The sequence below is a fragment of the Apis laboriosa genome, unplaced genomic scaffold (genome assembly GCF_014066325.1).
Source record: "Apis laboriosa isolate Shangri-la unplaced genomic scaffold, ASM1406632v1 scaffold202_cov151, whole genome shotgun sequence".
NCBI lineage: Eukaryota > Metazoa > Arthropoda > Insecta > Hymenoptera > Apidae > Apis > Apis laboriosa.
This window is the reverse complement of record NW_025222291.1, coordinates 740,848-763,449: the sequence shown is the minus strand read 5'-3', so window position 1 is coordinate 763,449 and position 22,602 is coordinate 740,848. Positions and strand designations below refer to the sequence as shown.

Here is a 22,602-nt window from a genome sequence, read left to right as displayed (position 1 = left end):
TTTTTTTTTTTTTTTTTTTTTTTTTTTTTGATATCTTCAATTCTTTGTAACGATTCACAAATTAATTGGAGAATGGATAGATGTTTATCTTGTTATTCGAGGGGGATAGTAAGTGAATGTTAACACTGGAAGTAGAAAGAAAAAAAAAAAAAAATCAATCTTATGATTAATTCAATGGGGGAAGTAGATACAAGGGTGGATTGGTCGAGGGTGGCTCATTACGTAACTCGTGTTACAACAAGAATGAATAAAATAATATTCCTATTAAAATAAATTTGAATAAATTGCTCGAAATATTAATTTCAATTTTATGTTCCTACGCCGAGCAGAGAGAAGCTTGGAAAAATAGATACACGATAAATACAAATAGATAATTATATATAAATATTTTCATTTCTTCAAGATCGTATCTACTTGAATGTTGAACAGGTGTTACTTAACGAATGTTAAATTCTCACGAAATTATTTAAATTCTCTAAATTTTTCAGCATTTCTATCTTAAATTCCTTCCCTCAAACACACAAACACGATAAATCATTCTCGTTCGTCTGCATAATTAGAAATTCAGATATGTATTGATCCAAACGTGCTTATTTTCAACCGGTAGTCAAAACTCGCTCACACTTTGGACAACAAACTCAATTATTTATGTAATTAAAATCGATATCGAATTGATATCCATTAAAAAATACCAAATTCCGCGCAATTTGTAAAGCGTGCGAGTTTACTTAAAAAAAAAAAAAAAAAAAAAAAAAATGTTTAAAAAATTCTCTCGATTTTCAACCCGTTTTATCGCCATTCCATCGTCTCTGTATTCACACATGTGCACAAGTATACGATCGATAAATACGTGACTTTGCAACGAACGTTGCGCCAAGCGACGTGGAATTTTTTTTTCCCCCCCTCCCCCCTGTCCGTTTATCCTCGATACCTATCCATCTTTTGGCTGGAGTACTGGTTTTTACCGATTATGAAAACAACTCGAGAGAAATCGATCTCCAGCTAAGGAGAGTCCATTTTTATCGAGATTCTCCTGCAATCGTTCGAAAGACACGTTCGAAAGATGTCTGCGAATGATGCTCTGTTTCTCTCTGAAATATTATTGGACGAGTGTTTATATTTATATGCGTGTATATTTTTTTTATCATTTTTATAGCGAACGAAAAAAATTGGATGGAAAAGGCAAAATTCTCGATACGTGTAAATAAGTTTACGTCGGCCATTTATTTTATTCTTTCGTTTTTTGTAATTATTAATTGATCATAAATAAATGGTATATTAAGGATTAAATTAAGAATTGATGAAGATAGACTCTCTTGGTTGAAGAGAAAGATGGAATGCCGATTATGCAAATTATATATGAATCGAGTCAAGTGATTGATTATCCGAACACTCGATGAATACGTATTTAAATTAAGCGTATATTTAACGTGATTACTTTTTATAATTCGTTTCTTTTGCGTATGAGAATATCAGGATTATTATTCTTTTATGTAAATATATCCGTGTACGAGAATTGTTTAATTCAATCGTTTCAATTATAATTTAATTTGGTTCGAATAATCCTATCAAAATTATCGATCTAAAATATAATCATCGACTTCGATATCTATGAAAAATTTTCTATACATACTATTTTTTCTCTTCTACGATTATATTCCATTAATTTTTAAAAGAAATCTGTTTATAATGAATCATAAACAAATCGAACTAACAATCTCTATCTTCGATCTCATCTAACCTCTAATCCCCAGACGACAAATTAATATAATAATTTTTCCAATTCTCTTTGCCAAACTTCACAACAATCCCATAAAGATCGTCGAATTCGTTTCATATAATATCTAAAGGAATACGAATATAACCGTGCACGATCGAGTGCACGATTCGTCGTGCATTGTCCTCGATTAATCGCGTTTCACGCGTTTTGTCGAGAGAGAAATGTGGATCCGTCGCGTCTGCCAACGAGCCGTATTAACTGTGTCACGCGTTAAGTAGCTGTTCTTCCGTTTTCAAGGTTCCCATTTTCTCTCTCTTTAACTCGCTCGATGCTCGACCTCGTCCTCGTGTATCGTAATTAGATCGGCCTTACACATGACTAATTAGTACTTATCTGGGTATCGAGTTACGCTCGTTGGGCGTATCTTTCCGAGCGGGGATGAATTAGAATTAGAAGAGGGACGAGAGAGAAAGAATGATTAGAAAAGTGAAATTTTTTTTTTTTTTTTTTTTTTTTTTTTTTTTGTATAATTCCATTCCACTTTCGTTTCTAAAAATCGATCGATTAAATTTTCGCGTTCCCATTTCATTTAATTACTATCCTTTTCCAATTGATTGGAAAAAAATTATCTTATTTCAAACTAACACTATGTTATGTTATATTATATTATTTCTCCAAGAGGAGGTCTGCTCGCAAAAAATATATATTTCCATCTTCTCCCTCTCTCCCCCTTTTCTCGAATCCGCGAGGCCGTGAAGCTTTATCCGCGCTTGATTAGAGAGAAGGCGGATGGAGGACGTAAGAGGAAAATAGAATAATTCATCCTTTTATCTTTTTACGCGGCGTTGCTTCGAGGATGGCGCGAGTCCTCCCCTTTGAAAAGCAAATTTTCTAGTAGCCTCTTTCACTCCGTCCGCTCGAAAAAGAAAAAAAAGAGAAGAGAAGCGTCCGTGCACGGGGAGAGATCAATTTCTGCGCGACCGATGCGCTTAAGCGGTGGAAAGAGCGCGGCCGTTGAAATTACTTTCTTAACGATTCTTTTAACGCGCCAACGTCGCGTCTTTCATCCACGACTTCCGGGAATACCGAGGAGATGTAAGGAAAAAGAGGAGAGAGAGGGGGGGGGGGGAAGAGAGAGAGAGAGAGAGAGAGAGAGAGAGAGAGAGAATTTCGAATTTTTCTTTTTCTCGCACGATGGTGTTAAAAATTGTTAAAAAGATCGTTTTACGATGTCTCTTTGAGAAGGGGTTGTAGAAATCGGATTTCGAATTTAAATCCTCTCTTTCTTGGCTTTCTTTTTTTCATTCTTTCGTTACGATCTTGATGTATATTCGTACAATCGTAAAGTGTAATTCGATCACTTACTAATGAGATAATTAATAAGATTAGAGAGACTGTTCGTCATGATGATTTTCTGTATGATTTTCGAAGAAGAAAGAATTGATAAGTTTTTATTTTGATGTATCGAAATTCGATGTAATAATTCTCTTTTGATTGTTAGATCAATGTGTTTCTGGATTGCGAAGTTGTTTTTTTGAATTTGCCATTGTTTATATGTGGAAAATATTGGGGGAGAGAATTTTTGATTTATAAGCGGTGGATATTAAAAATTCATCGCGATATTATATTAATATTAAATATTTCGTGTATTTGTTACGAGATAAATTTTTTAATATTTCACTGGTATTTTTATTTGAAACTTGTGCAAGTGTGGAAATTCGTTGGATGTGTTGACACATTCCTAAAAATGAAATATTACATTTATTTTATCCTGTAAAAAAATATACGTCATGATCTAGGAATTTCCGATCAACGAATAAACGATCATTCATAAATGTGGTATCTTATTCTTTTTTCATCTCGATACGATTCATGGTTCTCATCATCGTGTAAAGAAAAGGATAATTTTTAATTAAACCTGATTAAAAAATTTGGAAAACTTCGAAGATAGTGACTTCCGGTGAACGGGTGAGCGATCGTTAGAAGCGCAGAACCTTCCTCTTTAAAACACTTTTCCGTTTATTCCGATACGACTTTCGGTTCTCGAGATATCATCGTGTAAAAATATAATTTTTAATCGTTTAAACTCGATTAAAATTAAGAAAACTTCGAACCGCTATAACTTCGAAGATAACGACTTCCGGTGAACGAGTGAGCGATCGTTAGAAGCGCGGAATCTTCCTTTTTAAAACGCTTTTTAATTTATCTCGATACGACTTTTGGTTGCCGAGATATCGTCGTGTAAAGAGAAGAGTAATTTTTAATCGTTTATTATCTATCTATCCTTTTCGCTTGTTTCGACCTCTCGCTCGTTTTTATTTCCAACCTGACCTATCCCAAACCGCAGACAAATGACAGGCCTAAGAATTCCTGGAAGAAAGTAGGTATACGATTCTTGGAAGATCTTATATACCACGCATTTCCAGGAAAAAATATGGGTCACTGGGTCGCGGACCCATTCATAATCTTCGATACTGCGAGGACGCTTCGAGTGCTTGTATCTCGACAACCGATTGAGATATCAAAAAGCGACTTCAATGTTCCCAGTTTTCTCCATTCTCTACGTCTATAACGTTTCAATTACATCTATAATCTCATTCGCAATTTAACCATCATTTCATCTATTTCCATTATCTAATACGCGTAATTTTGTATCTATGATCGCTTATCTCATTATTCATTTCGTTAATTGCAACCAAGATACGAACAAGATAAAATAGACGAAAAAAAATTCCATCTAATCGAATTCACGATAAAAACGATTCGTACGAAATATTGACGAACATAACGATGGAATTCAATGTTAAACCTGTTCGAGAATTCGAGGGCTCTTCCTCCTTTCGTTTAATAAATCCCTCATAGGATTCTTCTCCCTCCCCCTTGCGCGAATTTCAATAATCGATACGAGCGATTAAACACGTACAGAGAACGATCCCCCGAGTTAATCATCTCGTCGAAACGACGCATAAATTACACGCGCACGAGTTATTATTCCGACGTCCCCCCTCCCTCCGAGCACAGATACTACTTCTATCGTTCTAGCGTTTAAATAGCCTGGCTAAGGCATAATTTAGATCGTGTATACAGTGATACGGGGCTAGGTTTAGCCACCATTACCCGGTTACCTCCTATTATTGGTAAATCCGTGTGTTATATATCTAGAAGGGGCCGCCTCCGAATCGATCACAAGGAAACGAACCGGACCGGGTTTCCTTACATCCGCGTTTAACACGCGATCGCCCCGCGAACGTACTATTTTTATCTCGCTCCCATTCGCTCAATGCGATCATTATTTGTTTGTTTGCGTTACGGAAACGCCTCCAAGCCTCGAACGCACACGTTCAACTTGTCAACGTGCTCATATTTATGATACCGATTGATTTAAGCATCTCGGGGATTTTTATCATATTTTTATTATTATTACTATTATTATTTTCTCATTAATTTCGTTTTCTTAAGGAATGTATCAACGGTGGATAAAATGGATTCGAGAAGTAATCGATCGAAAAATTGTAAAATTCTGTAAGTAATTTCGATCGAAAGGGGCCGATTGTTAATGATAAAAAATTAATGATAAAATGTTAATGATAAAAAAAAAAAGGATTTCACAAAGGATTTTATTCTTCTTCGATCATCCGGCCTATTATCAGCCGATCCGACGCAATTTCCGGGAGAAGAAAGACCGGATTCGAAGCCACTTCCGAAACGTTGGAACTCGCTATCGACCTGAACTTTGACCCTTCGAAACGCGTCGTGACGTTTAATTAAGCCACGTCGATATTGGTCTGGTTACTGTCCGCCAATTTTTTTCCCCTCACTGTAAACAAGGGGGGGATCGAAGGAAGGAGGAGGAGTTGTCAGGAGCAGCGATTTCTAATTTTTTACCGTACCGGAGAGATCGATCGGCCGCGAGTTAATGTCGCAGCATCGCGTTTCCTATTTTTTGTACGAGGAATGGAATGGACACGTTTGTTCCTCGGCGAGATCACGCGAATCGATATCGACGAGAGATGTTCCAGGTTGGAATGGTGGAAACGTACGAGGGCCTCGTTGCATTTGCCACTCAAGTGTTTCGTTTCGTTTGTTGAATTTTATATTGTTCGAATATGTTTCGAGTGCCATTTTGCGGGGAAAGTAATGGAATAAAAAGCAACTATCCGCGTTCAATTTTATCGTTACGATATTATAATTGTTCCTTGAATAATTCTTTCTTCATCTTTCGTTTGTTTTTCGTAGGTGATTCGTTATTGAGATTATTTTTTGCAAAAAGAAAAGAATACGAAGTCAAAAAAGTAAAATTGAATTTAATTTTTGATGATTGCACAACTTTATAATTCGATTCGACTGTAATTGCAAATAACGTTCGTAACAATTGTACAGCAACAAGCTGTACAAGGGAAAATAATATCGGCTTTGCAAGTGGAAAATCAAATTTACTACGATGTCTATCTAAAGCATCCACGTGTCCAGCTTTGAAATCATTTAAACTCTGCGTATTGTTATATTTTAAAATCGTTACGTCGGCAAGTGCTTTTTCATTTATTGACATTCACTTACGTTTACCCACATTTATCTCAAAATTGAAGGAAATATTTCTCGCGGATCGATAATTTCTTCCTCAAAATTTCTCATAAACAACGACGTTTCAAAACTGTTTAATCTTACCACGAGAAACGAGAATCATAATTCCCATAAGTCCAATCGATTCGATTGGATTTTCATTAATAAAATGCGCTATCCAAAGTGGAAAAAAAAAAAAAAAAAAAAGAGAAGCAAGATTCTCCAGCTCAGTAGGTTAATTCGATAGGTGAACGTACCCGAATATCTTCATGCTTGGCATCCGTCTTAGCTTCCTTCCGCGATTACACGTCCGGCTGGCAAACGTCGATGTCCGGCCAACAGGATCAGGGCTGTGCCACGCTCCTCCCGCACCCCTTCCTGGTGTAACGCTTGTGGAACCAAGTATCGACCGGTTAAAGCCATCCCCGCCCGGCCAACCCTCACCACCCTTCCACCACGGCCTACACTCGCCGAGTATATTCCTCCGTAGTCGGGCTGAAAAATAGTTAAAAATTTTTGTTAGTTAAAATTAAACTTGCTTTAAGAAATAACAACAATATATAGTTGACTAACTGTTCGTGCAATCAATATGTTTTCTTTTCTTTTTTTTAATTAAAATCAATTTCAAGAAGAAGAAGGAGGAAAAATTGAAGAATTTGTGGGAAGAAATATATTAGAATTTTTTAATAATAAAAAAAACTCGAAGCATATCGATACAATATTTTTCGATCCTACTGCTTTGAAAAGATATTGCCTTTGACGTTTTATAGGGTTTCTGAAGAGGGTTATTCGATGTTTCGAATGATATTCGAGCAACTCGTTAAAGTAAACTTTATCCTTAGCTTGAAATTTAAAATTTTCGTCGATCGAGTTGAAGAATCACGAATCGTTGGCGTTTCGGGGAAGAGTAGGGTGGGGACACGTGCGGATTATGGGATCGTTTTTCAGGGTGGCACGATTCGTGGAGAAAATTTAAATTTAAGAAATTTAAGGGGTTGGTTCTCGAGTTCGCGGAAGGAAGGAGCACGAGAGCATTGGGAATAGGTGTAGTGTACTCGTATAAATTCTCTTTCTGAAAAAGTCGAGAGTTGCCCGGCCAGAGACTTTTACATTTAAATCAGGGAACGATGAGAAATTTTTCTAGAACAGATTCTATAAGCGCAATTCTCTTTTTCTTTTCTTTTTCCCACTTCGAATTCGAAGCGAATTCAATTTTCGCGAGGTGAAATTATTTCTCTCGTGTTTTCGTACGCGAAGATTAATTATCTATTTTCACATTTAAATTTCCTATTCCCCCTTTATTTATAATTCAATTACACAGACAATCTTCAAAAGATTGCCGCACAACTAATTTATTCGACATATCACTTTTTGCTACTCTTCGCGATCCAGTTCTCATCCATTCTCGTATTACTTAAAGGATACACTGAATACGAAAAAAAAAAAAAAAAAAAAAAAAAAATGGGAACAATCGAGAATTTACTCGTGCAATTTCATAAGTAGAAAGGACGGAAAAGCGTGTAAGATGTGGGTCGACGACACAGGATCGAATGTGACGTATCGATGTGATGGTGGTCGTCGTTGTTATTGTTGTTGTTGTCTCGTCTGTCAAATCGTGGCACGATTCATTCCTCACCCCCTTTTCACCCATTTTTTCTCCTCTTCTTTCTCTCACTGCTCCGCCCCCCTCCCCCTCCCATTTCTCGTGGCTTCCCCTTTCTACATCGCGGCCACGGATGAATAATACGAAACGTCGGCATAACTATTGCAGCCAGCCTCGGCTCGCCGTTCCATTGTTCCGTATGCTGCTCGGCAGACAGTTGACACGAAACAGCGCGACACACAGCGCGATACATACGCGCGTGGCTCGGCGACAAAAAGGCGAAAAATAGGGAAAAAGGAGAGAGGAAGAAGGGAGGGAGGGGGAACTGCTTTCGAGCGACGAAATGAGAGTGAGGGGGAAGGGGGTGGAGGGGAGGGAGAGGGGAGGACGGGAGCAAGCTTTGTTTGGGCTGAAAATGCCTTGGGGTCAGTGTGAAAGGGATTTATGACGATCCGGTGATCCCCAATGCCAAGCGTGTGTAGCAAGTTACACGGGTAGTTTGTTTAAAGATCAAACTTTAACTCCCAGTATCTTTCACCGTGATGATCCTCCGTGCTTTGGAAGCAAGTATCGGGATAGGTTTGCTCTTCGTATCTTCGTGAGATGGGATGGAGGGTGGAAATTACTTTAAAACGATGGAATTTGAAATCTGTTGAGATTTGAATTTGATTCTATTTTCGAAATGCAATATCACGACGTAGATTATCCGGATCTAAAAGAACAATGGAAAAATGGTTATGCACAGCTCGTCGAAATCTATCTGTTTGTTAATTTATCAGATATCGAAAGAAAAACATGTAAAGGTATTTTCCGGAGAAAAGAAGAGTATCATTTTTCCATTGAAGTTATAAGCTAGATCGATTCTTTTTAATTTTTTATTACGAACGTCGTAAGACCCTATTGAACTCGTATGAAAGAGAACAACTGAGAAACATTTTCTAAAAATATTTTTCAGACCACAAAATACCGTTCTACATTGAAGTTTTCTAGGTTAGATTGATACTGTAATTACGCTTAGTGGAGGAAACCCATTTTCCGCGTATTTCGAGAATGATTAGGGGGTGTACAAGGGTGTACACAGGTCGAGAGAAAGAGTGGAAGCAGAATTAACCGAATTTCTGGCTTTTTCGTCTAAACAGACGCGATCGTAATACCGTAACGGTTTGTCAAGGAACGAGATGTCCCGAGGGAAATCATCTTGCAAGTGCGGTGAGGTCGTCTTCTTATCCCTTGCGCACTGGATAATTCTTTTCGTTCTCTCGTGGAAGATGAACCGTTCCGCGTGATCGTTATCTTCGTGCATGCTTCTTTAATATATCGATCGTCCATTTAGAACCAATCACGTTTAATCTACCATTAGGGACCATTTCGATTCTCCTCCTCCTCGAACGATCATATCTGTCTTCCTCGCTCGTAAATTTTTCTTCAGCTCGATCCCTTTCTTTTCTTTAGCTCGATCCCTTTCTTTTCTTTAGCTCGATCCCTTTCTTTTCTTTCGTCCGACGATCGCTAACCTTCACGATTCAGAATCTGAATTTTTCGTTGTAATTTGCGACTTGAAATCACCTCACCCATTTACGATTCTATTTCTATTTTAAAAATCGAATAAAAACTATATATTATATTATCCCCTGTCCCATTATTTTCTCGATGCATATCCCATAATCTGTGATTCCACGCACGCGATGTATCTTGATCGCCATTTTGCATTGGGGAACTAGGGCAGACATCGGACTAAGTATACGAAGTATAGAGACACGTTTTACAATGTGATTTTACGCTAGAAGCCCGCGGGTCAGGATTCTGCAGGATCTGCGCGCGCAACCGAGCGCCTATTGTAAAGACAGCTAGTTAGATTTTTGAGGTTGGTACGAGTGTGCCAAGTTGGCTGCCAAGTCGAGATCATCGACGAGGTCGTGGCTCTTACGGAGTTATTAAAAGTTCTCCTGAGCCAGCAAGCGACACTCGATAAGAATCCCTGCCCCCCTTTTCCCTCGAACGATACCGAATAAGAATAGGAGGGGGAGGAGGTTGCTAGATAGTAACTAGATGGCTCGAGGATAACGCGAGTTTGAATAGAGGAAGGCTCTACTTTATGAATAAATGCGGTTTCTCTCGAACTCCATCGGGAGGGTTAACCAGTTAGCCTAAATCCAAAAGTCTTTGTATCTTATTAAAACTTTTCTCCGCTCAATCGAGATTGGCATCTGTCTACGATGTTCTCTAGTAAATTACCAGATGCACTAGGATTACAAAGATCAGATGTTAGCTAAGACTAAGATAGGACTAAGTTTGCGAATAATCGTTCTCTTCAATTAGTGATAGTGATTTACTACTGTCTATATGCTCGTTACGAAATAACCTCAACTATTTTTTTAAGCACAGCAATCCGTTTACGCACTAGTTAGTTCTCTAGTTAGTTACTAGATACGCTAGGGTTGAAAAAAAAGACCAGATGGTAGGATAAGGTCAAGTTTGCGAGCAACGAGATTTCCCTACGAGGCCTATACGCTCTCAAACCGTTCGAGGTCGAGCTCGTAAATAAGCAACGCATCAATTAACCTCAAACCACTCTCGATCGTCTTTACACAAGAAAAATTGCAAAGTTTCTAGAAGTAAATTCGAACGAGCTTCGTGCTCGTTCTTTTCTTAAAAAGTTGCTTCTCTTTCCCGACTTCCGTAGTTTCGGTCGACTTCACGAATTTAAGGATCCCTGGATCGCATACAAAAATACATACCGGCGCATACACGATGATACGTAACGTAACGGCGATCATCATTCGGTCGTGAGGAAAATCGATCAGCGATAAAATGGTGGCCGGGGACACCGTTTATAACCCTGTGCGGTTCCTATCGTCGTCTTTGCCCCCGTGTTCTCTAGAATCCTGCCTATCCCATCGTGCACACGGGGGTAAAAGGTATTTAAAGGCATCGACGTGTCGTCAGAACGTTGTGCACCGTGTGTCGCCAGGAAACTTCGCTTTGAAGGCTCATCGTTGCTCTTGCACGCCCTAGTTGCACGTCGCCCGAGCAACCGGCTCGATTCAAGGCCGACACTGTCACTCGACCACCGTTTCTGCGTCAGTGGCTTCTTCCGACAAGGGGCTTCTCTTAGCCTTTTCAATTTTTTTTTTTTCTTCTTTTACTTCCTTTCTTTCTGGATCTGGATTTCGAGTGACTCTAGTTTCAGATTTTTTTTTCTTTCCTTTGTTTTTTAAAGAATTTTTCTAAGGGTTGTTATATAATTATATATCCTCGCGTTTCGCGAAAAAAAGATGAATTTTGCGATAAGCAAACGGATGGTGGGTTAGGGTTGTTCGTCCTCTTTGCGATTAAATTTAGTGGAAGCACCTTGCACTCGTGCTTTTCGTTAATTACTTTTTAACTTTCTTCTTTTTTACGGTAAGCTGCGGGAGAGGCTCGAGCGGGATGTAGGCTAGATAATTAGTCTCGTAAAATTTATTACGCGTAAACGGGTGAAGCTACGTACTTTCTTGTTCGTTATGCAGGAAATTAATTTGGATGATAAAAGGGGTTGCAGACTTTTTTTTTTTTTTAGACTAGTTACCTTGATATAACGTTTTATTCGTTTTTGTTATTGCAAAGGAGGATAATAATGATTATCTTTTTCTTCTCCTCTTTGAAGAATTTCCTTGACGTAATTAAGACGAAAGTTGATTTACTTCACACTCAACTCTATTGTACCACGAATTAAAAAAAAAAAAAAAAGAAATATTCATTCTATCTTCTTTTAAAATGCAAACTTTGAATCAAATCGAAGTTTAGCCCCTTATTGTCTCATCACGCTGCTTATACCAGTATTTTTTCCCCTCAAATTTCTTTCAGCCTATTACATTGGCCAGGGACGTAAACAACGGTAGAAAAACGAAAAATGGAGGCCTTAGGAAAAATAGGTTGAGCAGCGTGTCCTTTGCCCGTTGCAGCGTGCAGGCTTTGTGCAAGGCGAGCGAATAACGATGACGTTAGCCGCAAGAATGGCGGAGCGATTAAAAAAAAAAAAAAAAGAGAGAGAGAGAAAAAGAGCGCCGGTCGACTTTTCTTTCCCTCCTTTTATTTTCGCTTTATTCATTCTCGTCTCCCGGGTAGACGATAAAACTTTTCCATGCCGGTCTCCGTCCACGTGACGGATATTCATTTAAAAAAAAAAAAAAAAAAAAAGGACGAAGGCCGCCAATCCATCTGACGAATGGAATTGTAATACACGATACGTATCGCGATAAAACCGAACGAATCACCCTCAGGTTAGGATTTCTATCTTTAGGATGGAGGAAATTTCACTCGCGCCCTCGTCTCGCGTTTCAATTCTCCACGAATCTTTCGCCGTTTCTATTCGAATTTGATTTTGCGGCATAATAGAATATTTCTAAGGTAGGAGAATATTTCCTCGTTGGGCTCTGCATTCGAAATCATTGCGTCTATCCTTTCGTTCGTGGTTGTCGAACCATCTGCATCTCGACTTCCGCCGTTTTCGAGAATTTCGATAGATTCTTGGATGTAATCGCATTATCCATCTTGTGTAAAGGAATTTTCAATTTTTCACGAATGGAGAATGATAAGATAAACGCGAACGAATTTTATACTTTGTGTTAATTATTTGATTTTTGGAAATTCAATATATTAGTCTGTATATATTATAAAATGTTTTGAACGAATATATTGAAGTTCCATTTCGTGAAAGAGATATTTTAATTTTTCTTTTTTAAGCTTATTTTATTGTCATTTGTGTCATATAAATAGAACTTCGATCAAAAGATTCGTCCTTACGTTGCTATAGACTTTAATATGAATTTCTAGATTTCTTATATTTCAATTTCATTAGAAAGTTACTAATTTCTTATTTATAAAATATTAAATTTATAAATATTACTGTATAATAAGGAAAGTATTCCAAATTATTCTAATTTCTAATAAAAATAACAACAATACTTAACGATATTTCGACTATTATCATTTTAAAAAAATACAATATTTTATCGTTATATCATTTAATAAATTGATACATACCGATTCTCTATCGAATCCAAATCTGCTCGAATGCAAACAAACATTTGATTACGTGTTCTCGAACTTTGGTTTAAAGATTTTTATGAGAAAATTACAGTTAAAATTGCACTTTGATTGACGACAGATGGACGCCATGTTTGATCGAGAATAGCTCGTAAGAGATTCGATAGATATTCGATAAATTTCGATATCGTGTCGTATCGAAGAATGTTTCGATTTCTCGAATCTTCTCTCGATTGACGATCGAGAAAACGTTAAAACGCAATAAAGGATTCTTTTAATGAAAATTTAAGATATTTTGTAGCATGAATGTTAAATTAATTGAATATGATCTGTTAATAAGAGAAATTTCAAAATGTCTTTGAATTAAGAGATCAAAGGATCAAATACTGTTTGCGAAATTAGGACGAATCAAATAATACATTATACCGATGTATAGCCAATTTACGAAAGAGTTCAAAGTGAAGTTTTAATTTAGAAAAACTTTCTGTTAATTTAGAAGATTTGTAACGTACAAAAAGAAATTAGACCATTTATATCAATTTTCTCATTGCATTTAAATTAACAAAAGAGAGAAAATCGTATCACGTTCAAGATTTTAACTAAATTATGCCAAATTGCAAGGATACTTTACCAAAACATCCAAATCCTGAGTAAACGACGCAATTTCCTATATCACACACAACTCACTTTAATTAATTACACAAAACGCTTAAACATTCACACTCGTAATCATTCTACAAATAAAACTTGTCTCGTTCCATCCACTTAGAGCATTCTTAACCTCAAAGGCTTCCATGTAGTAAAGATATACGCATTAAACGCGACCAAGTTTCTAAGCAAAATTATTTAAACAGCTCCTTCGAAACAAGAATATGATAGAACATCGAGCCAACAAACGTTATTGTTAATGTTCGCGTCAGATTTTGAGAAATTCGTTATTTAAACGCAATATACCACGTTTCGATAATAAATGCAATAATATAACTAAAAAGATTCTAACGTTTTGAAGTATGCTACGAATCGTTGGTATTATCGCATTTTTGGCACTAGTATAATCCAGTGACACGTGATCCAGATAGATCGGCAATCTCCGGTAATGATCGGTCACCATAGGGACCGAGGGGTGGGGGGCCTCGCCCTTTTTCCTTTGCAGATCAACTAAGCGCAGGAGCAACCGCGGCGCTGCAGGATGAAACATTAAGGTTGCGTTTGCGCCGATGCGCTCTGCCTTGAACTACTTCAATGAAGGATACGCGACGGCCCTCTGTGAAACGTTGTGCAAGGCTTGACCTTTCGTCCTTACGTTGCTTTTATTCTTTTTTTTTTTTTCTTACGTTTTTCTCGTCTTTTGTTAAGCTTTTCTCCTTTTTTTTCTGCTTTTTTCTTCTCTTCTTTATCGTGATATTACTTTGGATGATGGGTGGTAGGCAAAGATATTTATTATATTTCGAAAAATCGTTTGAAAAGTGAAGCTGAAAGTTTTTAGGTTAGATTTACCGTTTAATCCATTAAAAGCTAACTTGGTAATGTTTTATTTGCTATTTTATTCTTTTTTTGATTGATTTGCGTTCAATTCTCTTTTGCAGTTTTGATTTTGGGATTTACTTGATACTTTTATCGTTATTTCTCTTTCTATGTTAATTATTAGAAGTTAGAATATTTGATTATTATAGTTAAGATTTATCACATTTTCTAAATTAATATATGATTTTTAGATAAGATTTTTTAATGTATTATTTCATCTTTTGTTTAGATTTTCGAGTTTGTGAACAAATAATACGTAATATGGAGAAATGAATAATATAAGTCGAAGATTGTGGAAGTTTTACCAGAAATATTGTACGGAATATTTGAATCACTACAGTGTTAATATTTGAGCATTACGAAGATGTAAAATCTACCTATCATGGAATTTTTATGAGAGATGCAAGTATTTGATTGTCATATATACTAGAGAATTCGTAAAAATTTCAATTTCAAATTGTCAGTTATAAAGTCAGTTATAAGTTTGTGGAAGTATTATTTCGTATCGAAGAAAAAATAGGATAAAACAATTTCACAAATATTGATTCACTCACTCATTAATATTCTTATTATAATTCTCGAAGATTCTTGTGTTCACTTAGAAAAAAAAAACATTTCTTTCGAATTCTTAATTTTTCTTTGAGTTTTTTTGCTCGTCTATTCTTTGAACGATCTTCGTCAATTTCGATTGGTGAAAGAATAAGATCGACGAGAATAAATAATATTTCTGGAATAATAACGAGTTCCGGAAGTTTAATTCTTTTCGCTCGCTAATTGCATCGGTGTAGATCTGGGTCATCTTTCACCCACACCCGTTTCTTTTTTCTCGTCATCCGATTTTTAAGAGACAAAAGACACTGTCCAGAGAAAACAATTGCGTTTCGAAGCCGATTCTCGACATTCCCCTATCTTTACTTCGATGCTCGATTTCCCATTCTTTCTAAGTCGTTTTTAATCAGATATATATTGTACTTTTTTATTTAAGATAAAGATCGATTATTAAGATAAAGATCCAATAACCATTTCTATATTGCACATGCACAATCATATTGATAGTGTAATCGACAAAGTTCCAGCCTTCGACGATATGCCAGTATATTCCAGTCGTTCGAGGAGGCCAAATATACATACATACGTACACGTTTCACAAAGTTTGGAGAGCAGTTACGAATCGAGTTCATTAACGGATTAATCGTATCGCTTTTCGTTACTTTTATCGTTCTCTCCTCGAGATCTTGTGTCCTGTTGGCAAATTTAACGATCTCTCTTCGTTTCAGGGGTGCCTTCTCTGTGGTTCGACGATGCGTTCAGAAGAGCACTGGTCACGAATTCGCTGCGAAGATCATAAACACGAAAAAGCTCACCGCCAGAGGTAAGATCGAGAATCGTTCGACAATTTTATAAAAATTGAAGGAATATTGATTTTTGAATAAAAAAATAATTGTAAAACTTGTATCGAAAACGTGTTTGCGAAAGAAAAGATTATCGTGGAAAACTTTTTTTCCTCTTTCATATTTGAATAATTGTTTAGAAAACACAAATATTTCAGAAAGTGAGTTTCATTATGGTATAAAAAACGCTCTGACAAAGTTTTTAATGCTTTGACAGCGGCGATTAAACTATACAGAAAAGGAGAATAAGAAAATGAATGATGTGTATATAATTATATTTTTTCATTCATTTCTTGGAAAAGTAAATTTAATCATCATAGAATTCTCACGTATCTTTATCCGTATTGAATGTGTTAACAGATTCGAATAATCTGAAACGTCGATTGATAATTAAATATCGTGGATAGACATTGTGAACGAGCTATATTTAGGAAAAGTTTTTGAAAGTTTCGATACAAGGACATTAGCATTTAAAATACATAGAAATATTAGATGAAACGACTATGCTTGGTGAGCTCTGACGAGGGCATTATTATGAAAATGGTCTTTGAAAGTTTTGCGCAAAAATAGGAGATGTTTCAAAGTTTCATGACATGGTTTCGTCCCTTTGAACACTTTATTAATGGGCGATTTTCTTCTTATTTTTAAGTTGATCGTTATTTTAAGTTGATAGTTGCAAGTATAAAGATTTGAAAAAATATTGAAACTTGGAATAATATAATTTATATCCAATATAATAATTTAAAATATTTTTAAATTATATCACAATCCTTATAATAACGTTGAATTCACCTAGGTCTTCATTACCTAGAATTAAAAATATTTTATAACAAAGGAACGACAGTTTTAAACTATATACCGACCTTGAGGATTTGAGATCTATTGTTAAATTTAATCTAAAAGTTATTTTCACATAATTCTCTCTTGATATCCAACCAAATTTCAAAATTCCAAGTATCATCATCCACGTGTTATTAAATTAATACTGAAATGAAAATTAATAATTTTTCACAGGAAATCAACGTGTTATAAAAAATCAAGAAGAAAATGTATATATATATATATATAAAGAAGCAAGTTTGAAGAGCTAAGCCTAACCTAATAGAATTGACTCTAAAAATAGAATCAACACACAGAGAGACAATGGATAGCTCGGGCACAAGAAAGGAAAAGAATATAAGTGGCTAAATAGAAAGATAAAATGAAATAGAGAATGAAATCTCGATCCAAGTTGAAAACGTATCACCATTAAAAATCTCTAACTCCCTTAAACTTAAGACAAAAATAATCTTCCCTCTCAGAAATAATTCAACGATCGAAATTTGAAGAATTACATTTAAGTAATTTGAACGAAGAACGTTTAATCACTCGACCTCTATCAAAGCTTATACACGAGCTTCGAATTATCCGTTTCATGGATATATGTATATCTCTAAGCAAATCTCAATCCCGCACCGGAATGGACAACACCGACTTGATGGATTACCGTGGCCAAATCTTCGAATCCTCAAACTCATTTCGCTAATCTCCACCGCCAACATTGCCATCTCCCATTTTAATCCGCATTGTCCAGACGACATTGTCGTTGTCACGACGATAGAGGAAGGATGGAATCGCGAAAAGAGGTGCGCTTTCTGTGTACCCGAACAGAGGACTTAGCGTCTAAAAACAACGAGCGACGCCGTTGTCAGTCTGCCAAAATTCCATCGCGACCGAACAGTTGCCAGTACCGTACCATCTTCAATTCGGAAAAAAACGTGACTGAAGTTTAGTATCCGGGTTGCAAAATTTTTTTTTCTTTTCCTTTCCCTTCTCGTTTATTCTCGAATCGAAACGAATCTGAAAACGAAAATGATAATAAGGTTATTTCAATGAGATAACTTTGAACGATAGAACAATCGATATTTTTCTTTTTGATACAATTCAATTGTTCGACAATTAACCATGTACGTATGAAAAAGCGAGATGAATGAAAAATAAAGCAGGTTTGGTTTATTGTATATTTTTGGGATTGTATGAAATTAGAGTTAACAAAAGGAATAATAATGGAATTAACTAGCCAAAGGAGAATCTTTTAAACCATTTCTCAAAAGAAATATCCTCAAAAGGAGAAATTTGGATAAAAAGATGGTTTTATGATCCAAATACTTGGATTCAAAAAACATCCTTCCTCTGTATATATATTGCATGGGATTCTATTTATCATTTACCATGAGAGAGAAAAAGAGAGTAGGAAAAAAAGGGAGATAAAATAAAACGTTTCGGAAGCCAGACGAGTTCCCTAATTGAATCAATCAAAATATCGAGCAAAAGCGATTCGATAAACGCCACGATGGCCAATTTAATTAACGAGTTAAGAGTCAAGGCTTGCCCTTTTTACTCTTGGTCTCGCACAATGTCGAAGATGTCGCACAGATTTTGGTGTTAAGTTAAGATATATCGTTGACAAGTATTCACGGACGATGGCGGAATTTCGGAAGAATTTTTACTCGGAGGGAGGGGGAAACAGAGAGAGGATATTTTCCTCCTGGGGAAAAATAGAAATATGAAAGATTCCGGTTTCAATGGATGAATTTTTGTCGTGTCACGGATTCCTGATGATACTTCGAATATTTTTAATAAACTTTCTTTCTTTCCTGCGATATATATATATATATATATATATTATATATATATATATATTAGTTTTTAAAACGAATAAACGATACAAGCATGGAAGGATCTTTCGTTGAGAAAAGTAAATCGAACGATATTCTAAATTGGCAACGATAAACGCTTATTAGAGTTTCTTTGAATTTGAAATTTAAAAAAATGGTAAATGTTTTAAGTTTAAATGAAATGACGAAACTTCTTCAACTTCTCGCTTCTTGCCGCCTTTGTACACGGGTTTTTGTTTAGCAGGCATCGATCGATAAATTTAGTATCAAACGGATCTCCACCCAAGCGAATAGTATGGGCCGCTATATCATAAGTTTTATTGTCCCTATCAATCGATCTTTTGGCAACGATCCTAATATGTGTTTGCGTGACTCATCCCGCGTCTCGTACCGTATATTTCGTACCGTGCTCAACGTGTAAAAGGGGAGCCTGATTCACGAGGAAATATTTACGATGGAATATTAGAGGAATATTTATAAGGAAATGGCAAAACGCGTGTTTCATTAGGATAAAATTAATATAGCGTTGGTTGGTATAAAGTATAGGATTACGTTACGTATATTCGATACGATTCTTCGTGAAATTTTTTTCCTATGTATTTTTAATCGCTCTTAATTTATAATCGATGCGAAACGATGGTAAGAATATTTATATTTTACTTGTATAAATATATATATATATATTTAATATATACAAGATATCGATATGTTGCCAATCATTTAAATAAATCTATTCTTCTTTCTTTCTTTTCTAAAATCAATCCTCCATAAAGTATTTCGTAAATAATATATTAACATCTTGTAATTCCGATATATTTATATATACGTATTCGAGAACGAGATAAAAATTTTGTGCCGAGGTGAAATCGTGGCGAGATATATACACGCAGTTTTATAAAGTAAGCGTTCTTGTTATGTAGATTAAAGTTGACGCGTCGTTCACTCGTGTTTTCAACGTCAACAGGGTCAACTTTGGGAGGAAAGTTGGTTGTTTGCCTTGATGCTGGTCCGCATTGCGTTCGAACGGACGCCTGTAATCGAGCTTCAGAATCCGAGCGACGAGCGGAATTTTCGAGGGTCGCGGTTAGAATGTAGGGGCGACGATCCACTTCGCCAAGGGGAAAAACACCAAACAGGAGCAAAAAGTCGTGTCTGTTGGTGTTCGAGAAATATCTCTTTTTCACTCGTATTTCAATTTTTGCGAGAAATTTATTCATCTAATTCTGTAAGTTGTACCTGTAAATTATAGAAAATAATTATTTTTAATATAATTTGACTAATAATTCATCGTATGATATATATATATATATATATATTAAAACTGATATATCTTCCAAGTTTTTCAAGTCGCACGAAAGTCACTAGAATATAAAGTAATAAATTTTACCAATAACGAATCGTCCGATTCTTTACACACTTTTTTCCACGATGCACTCCAAGTTTCCGCGTAACAGATCACGTGGAATTTCATTTAAAAAGGGGAGACAACAGGTATCAATAAATTTTTCATCGAACATCATCAGAAATCACAGAATTTCACGAATAAATCCTCGTCGAATCGATTGTATCCAATTCATCCACATCCTCTTTCTCTTCGTGTTCCGTCACGACACGAGTCACGTGGCGTTGCTACGTGAGCCCGGAAAAAATATCTGAAAAGGGAATAGGATATCAGGGGTTGAAAGAAAACTTTAAAAAAAAAAAAAAGGGGGGGACTTTCTTTCGAGGAATAATCTCGACGACGAGGAGGAGGAGGAGGAGGCAAATTTCTTTCACTTTCTTTGTCTTGAAAAAGAAGATGGCGGTTTCCAACGTGTATCGACGTCACCGAGATAAGGGGATTGACGTCATAAGCCTCTCCTAAGAGTTCGAGCTCTTCTCCAATGGAATTTTACCGGACGGCGAATTCTTTCTTTGCGTATTGGACTTTGCGTATCTCGTGAAATTGCATCTCGGGTAACAGGATTGACGTCAACGAGCCGTACAAATTTAACGCAAATTTTGTAACTTTATATCTTGTATCTCTTCTTCGATCGATTATCTCGTTCCTCTTGATAGAAATTTTTCCTAATAGAGGAATTATTTAATATTCGTGTTTGAATTGATTTGATTGTTAGTTTGGTTTTTTGGAAAAACTCGTGGGAATTAATAATACTTCTTTGCCTTTCTGTGTATTAATCAAACTACGTCTGTGAGAATTGATATTGAAATAAATTATATATAATAAGAACGAAGGTTTTTGATAGAAGAGGGAAACAATGGCTCGTTTGAAAAATTTACGATATTCCGTTAATTCTTTCCTTGCTTATTTTTTTTTTTTTTTTTTTTCGACGAAGACTAACAAGATTCCTAGAAATTTCCTTTTATACCGCTTCCTAAGCTTATTATATTAGGCAACTTGTAAGTCGAATTGCTCAATTTCAGTTTATTTTATCCAATTGAAATGTTTACACGAACATTGATGCAAAATGTTCGATCGAAAATTATTCAAACGTATTATGATAAAATCAATATCAATATTCAGATTCAAACATTCGAACAAATTAATATTTATATTAAAATCACGAATAAAATTCGAATCAAAAGATATCGATGATAATTAAACACCTTATCCTCGAATAAAAATACGAAACCCTTTGAAAATCCCTCCAAAAAATTTCTATCAAACTAATACGTATAATATAACCTATTCTCTCGTATCGTATCTCGTGTTCTCTAAATACATTATATTAAAATGTCGGTTGAAAAAAAGCGACGGTACATACACTCGCAAAACGTACATATATTGCTGAAAGTTTTGCACGAACACCGTTTATAGAACGAAAAGTTTTTACCCGGGCCGGGGAAAGTAGGAGAAGATAAATTCTCGTCTATGTTTCTATTGGCACGGGCGAGGGCCGCGGCTGGCCAGTCCCTGGTTTCGTTGCACGCGAAAACGTTACGACTGGGCCAAGCTTAACAACGTATACAAACGAAGAGGATGGGCTAAGAGATGCCGGCGCGCCCGAGTTTTCCGTTTGTTTCTCTTGCAGATATTCCACTGGTTTAAACCACTGCCCCGTCGTTATTCCGTTCTTATATATATCGCGATGCTTGGAATTCGTTTTTTTTTTTAACTCGTCGAGTGTATTTTCCATATTTTTCAACGAAGGGAACGAAGGGAGAATTCGCATCGCGTCGCGTTGCGAAAATTAATTACATTGCGTACATTCGAGAATTGTACGTTTCGCGATCTATTTAATTTTTATTATGAAAATTGGAATCTGTTTGAATTGGTAATAATTTAACGTTAAGATTTGAAAATCCTATTCTACTCTCGAGGAATAACCGATTTGAAAAATTTTCAAGAGCTAACTATTTGATAATAATAATGAAATATTCCTGTATATTATTTCATTAACCTTTTATGCCGCTATCCTAAAGAAGATATTTTCTTCGAATCACGAATATTTTTTTCCCCCGTTTAAATACGCGCGCTTTTAATAAACATTAAATTATTGGCTCGTAATCAATCACATCACGCAAAACAAATTTACTTACCATCCTCTTCAAAGTTCCATTTACCATTTATTCCCTCCTAAAAAAAAAAAAAGGTCTCCCCTTTCCTCCAGATTCCTCTACCTTCCATTTCCATCGACGGCCACGCACCCACGATTCCGCAGCGTTAAGGGTGACTATTTCGAGGGAATTAATTCGAGGCATCGCGTTCGAGGGGGATGGGTGGGTGGATGTGCAACTGGCTCGCTTCTATCTTTGGCCGGTAGTTCCAGTTTCTCTGCAGAGGTAAAAGGTAGTAACTGGAGGGATGACGAAGATAGATAGATAAGAGAGAGAGAGAGAAAAAAGGTTGCAGTAGAGGGAAGATGAGCGACCTTCTCTCTCTCTCTCTCTCTCTCTCTCTCTCTCTCTCTCTCTCTCTCTCTCTGTTTCTCTCGTTGCCAGGCGGAGAGGGATGGCACCGGTGCACCCTCTCTTCCACGACCTTGCTCCAGTAACCTCTTGACCTACCCACGGACGCCGTTCAACCGCATGTTTCTGAAACGAATAAAGCGCGACCGATTCGTCGTTTCACCTTGAATCGGGTCGAGGAAGACCCGTGGAGGGAGAGGGAGAGGGAGA

At 36.4% G+C, this 22,602-nt stretch overlaps 1 protein-coding gene across 29 annotated transcripts in view; it reads left to right on the top strand.

Annotated features, from left to right (window-relative positions):
- LOC122712573 (calcium/calmodulin-dependent protein kinase type II alpha chain) overlaps window positions 1-22,602 on the top strand; it is a 138,468-nt gene that overhangs the window by 27,993 nt on the left and 87,873 nt on the right. For all 29 annotated transcript variants that reach the window (XM_043932309.1, XM_043932310.1, XM_043932311.1 and 26 more), the window contains exon 2: window positions 15,713-15,807. In XM_043932309.1, coding sequence (XP_043788244.1) covers window positions 15,713-15,807 — 95 coding nt within the window. The remainder of the gene's footprint in view (window positions 1-15,712; window positions 15,808-22,602) is intronic.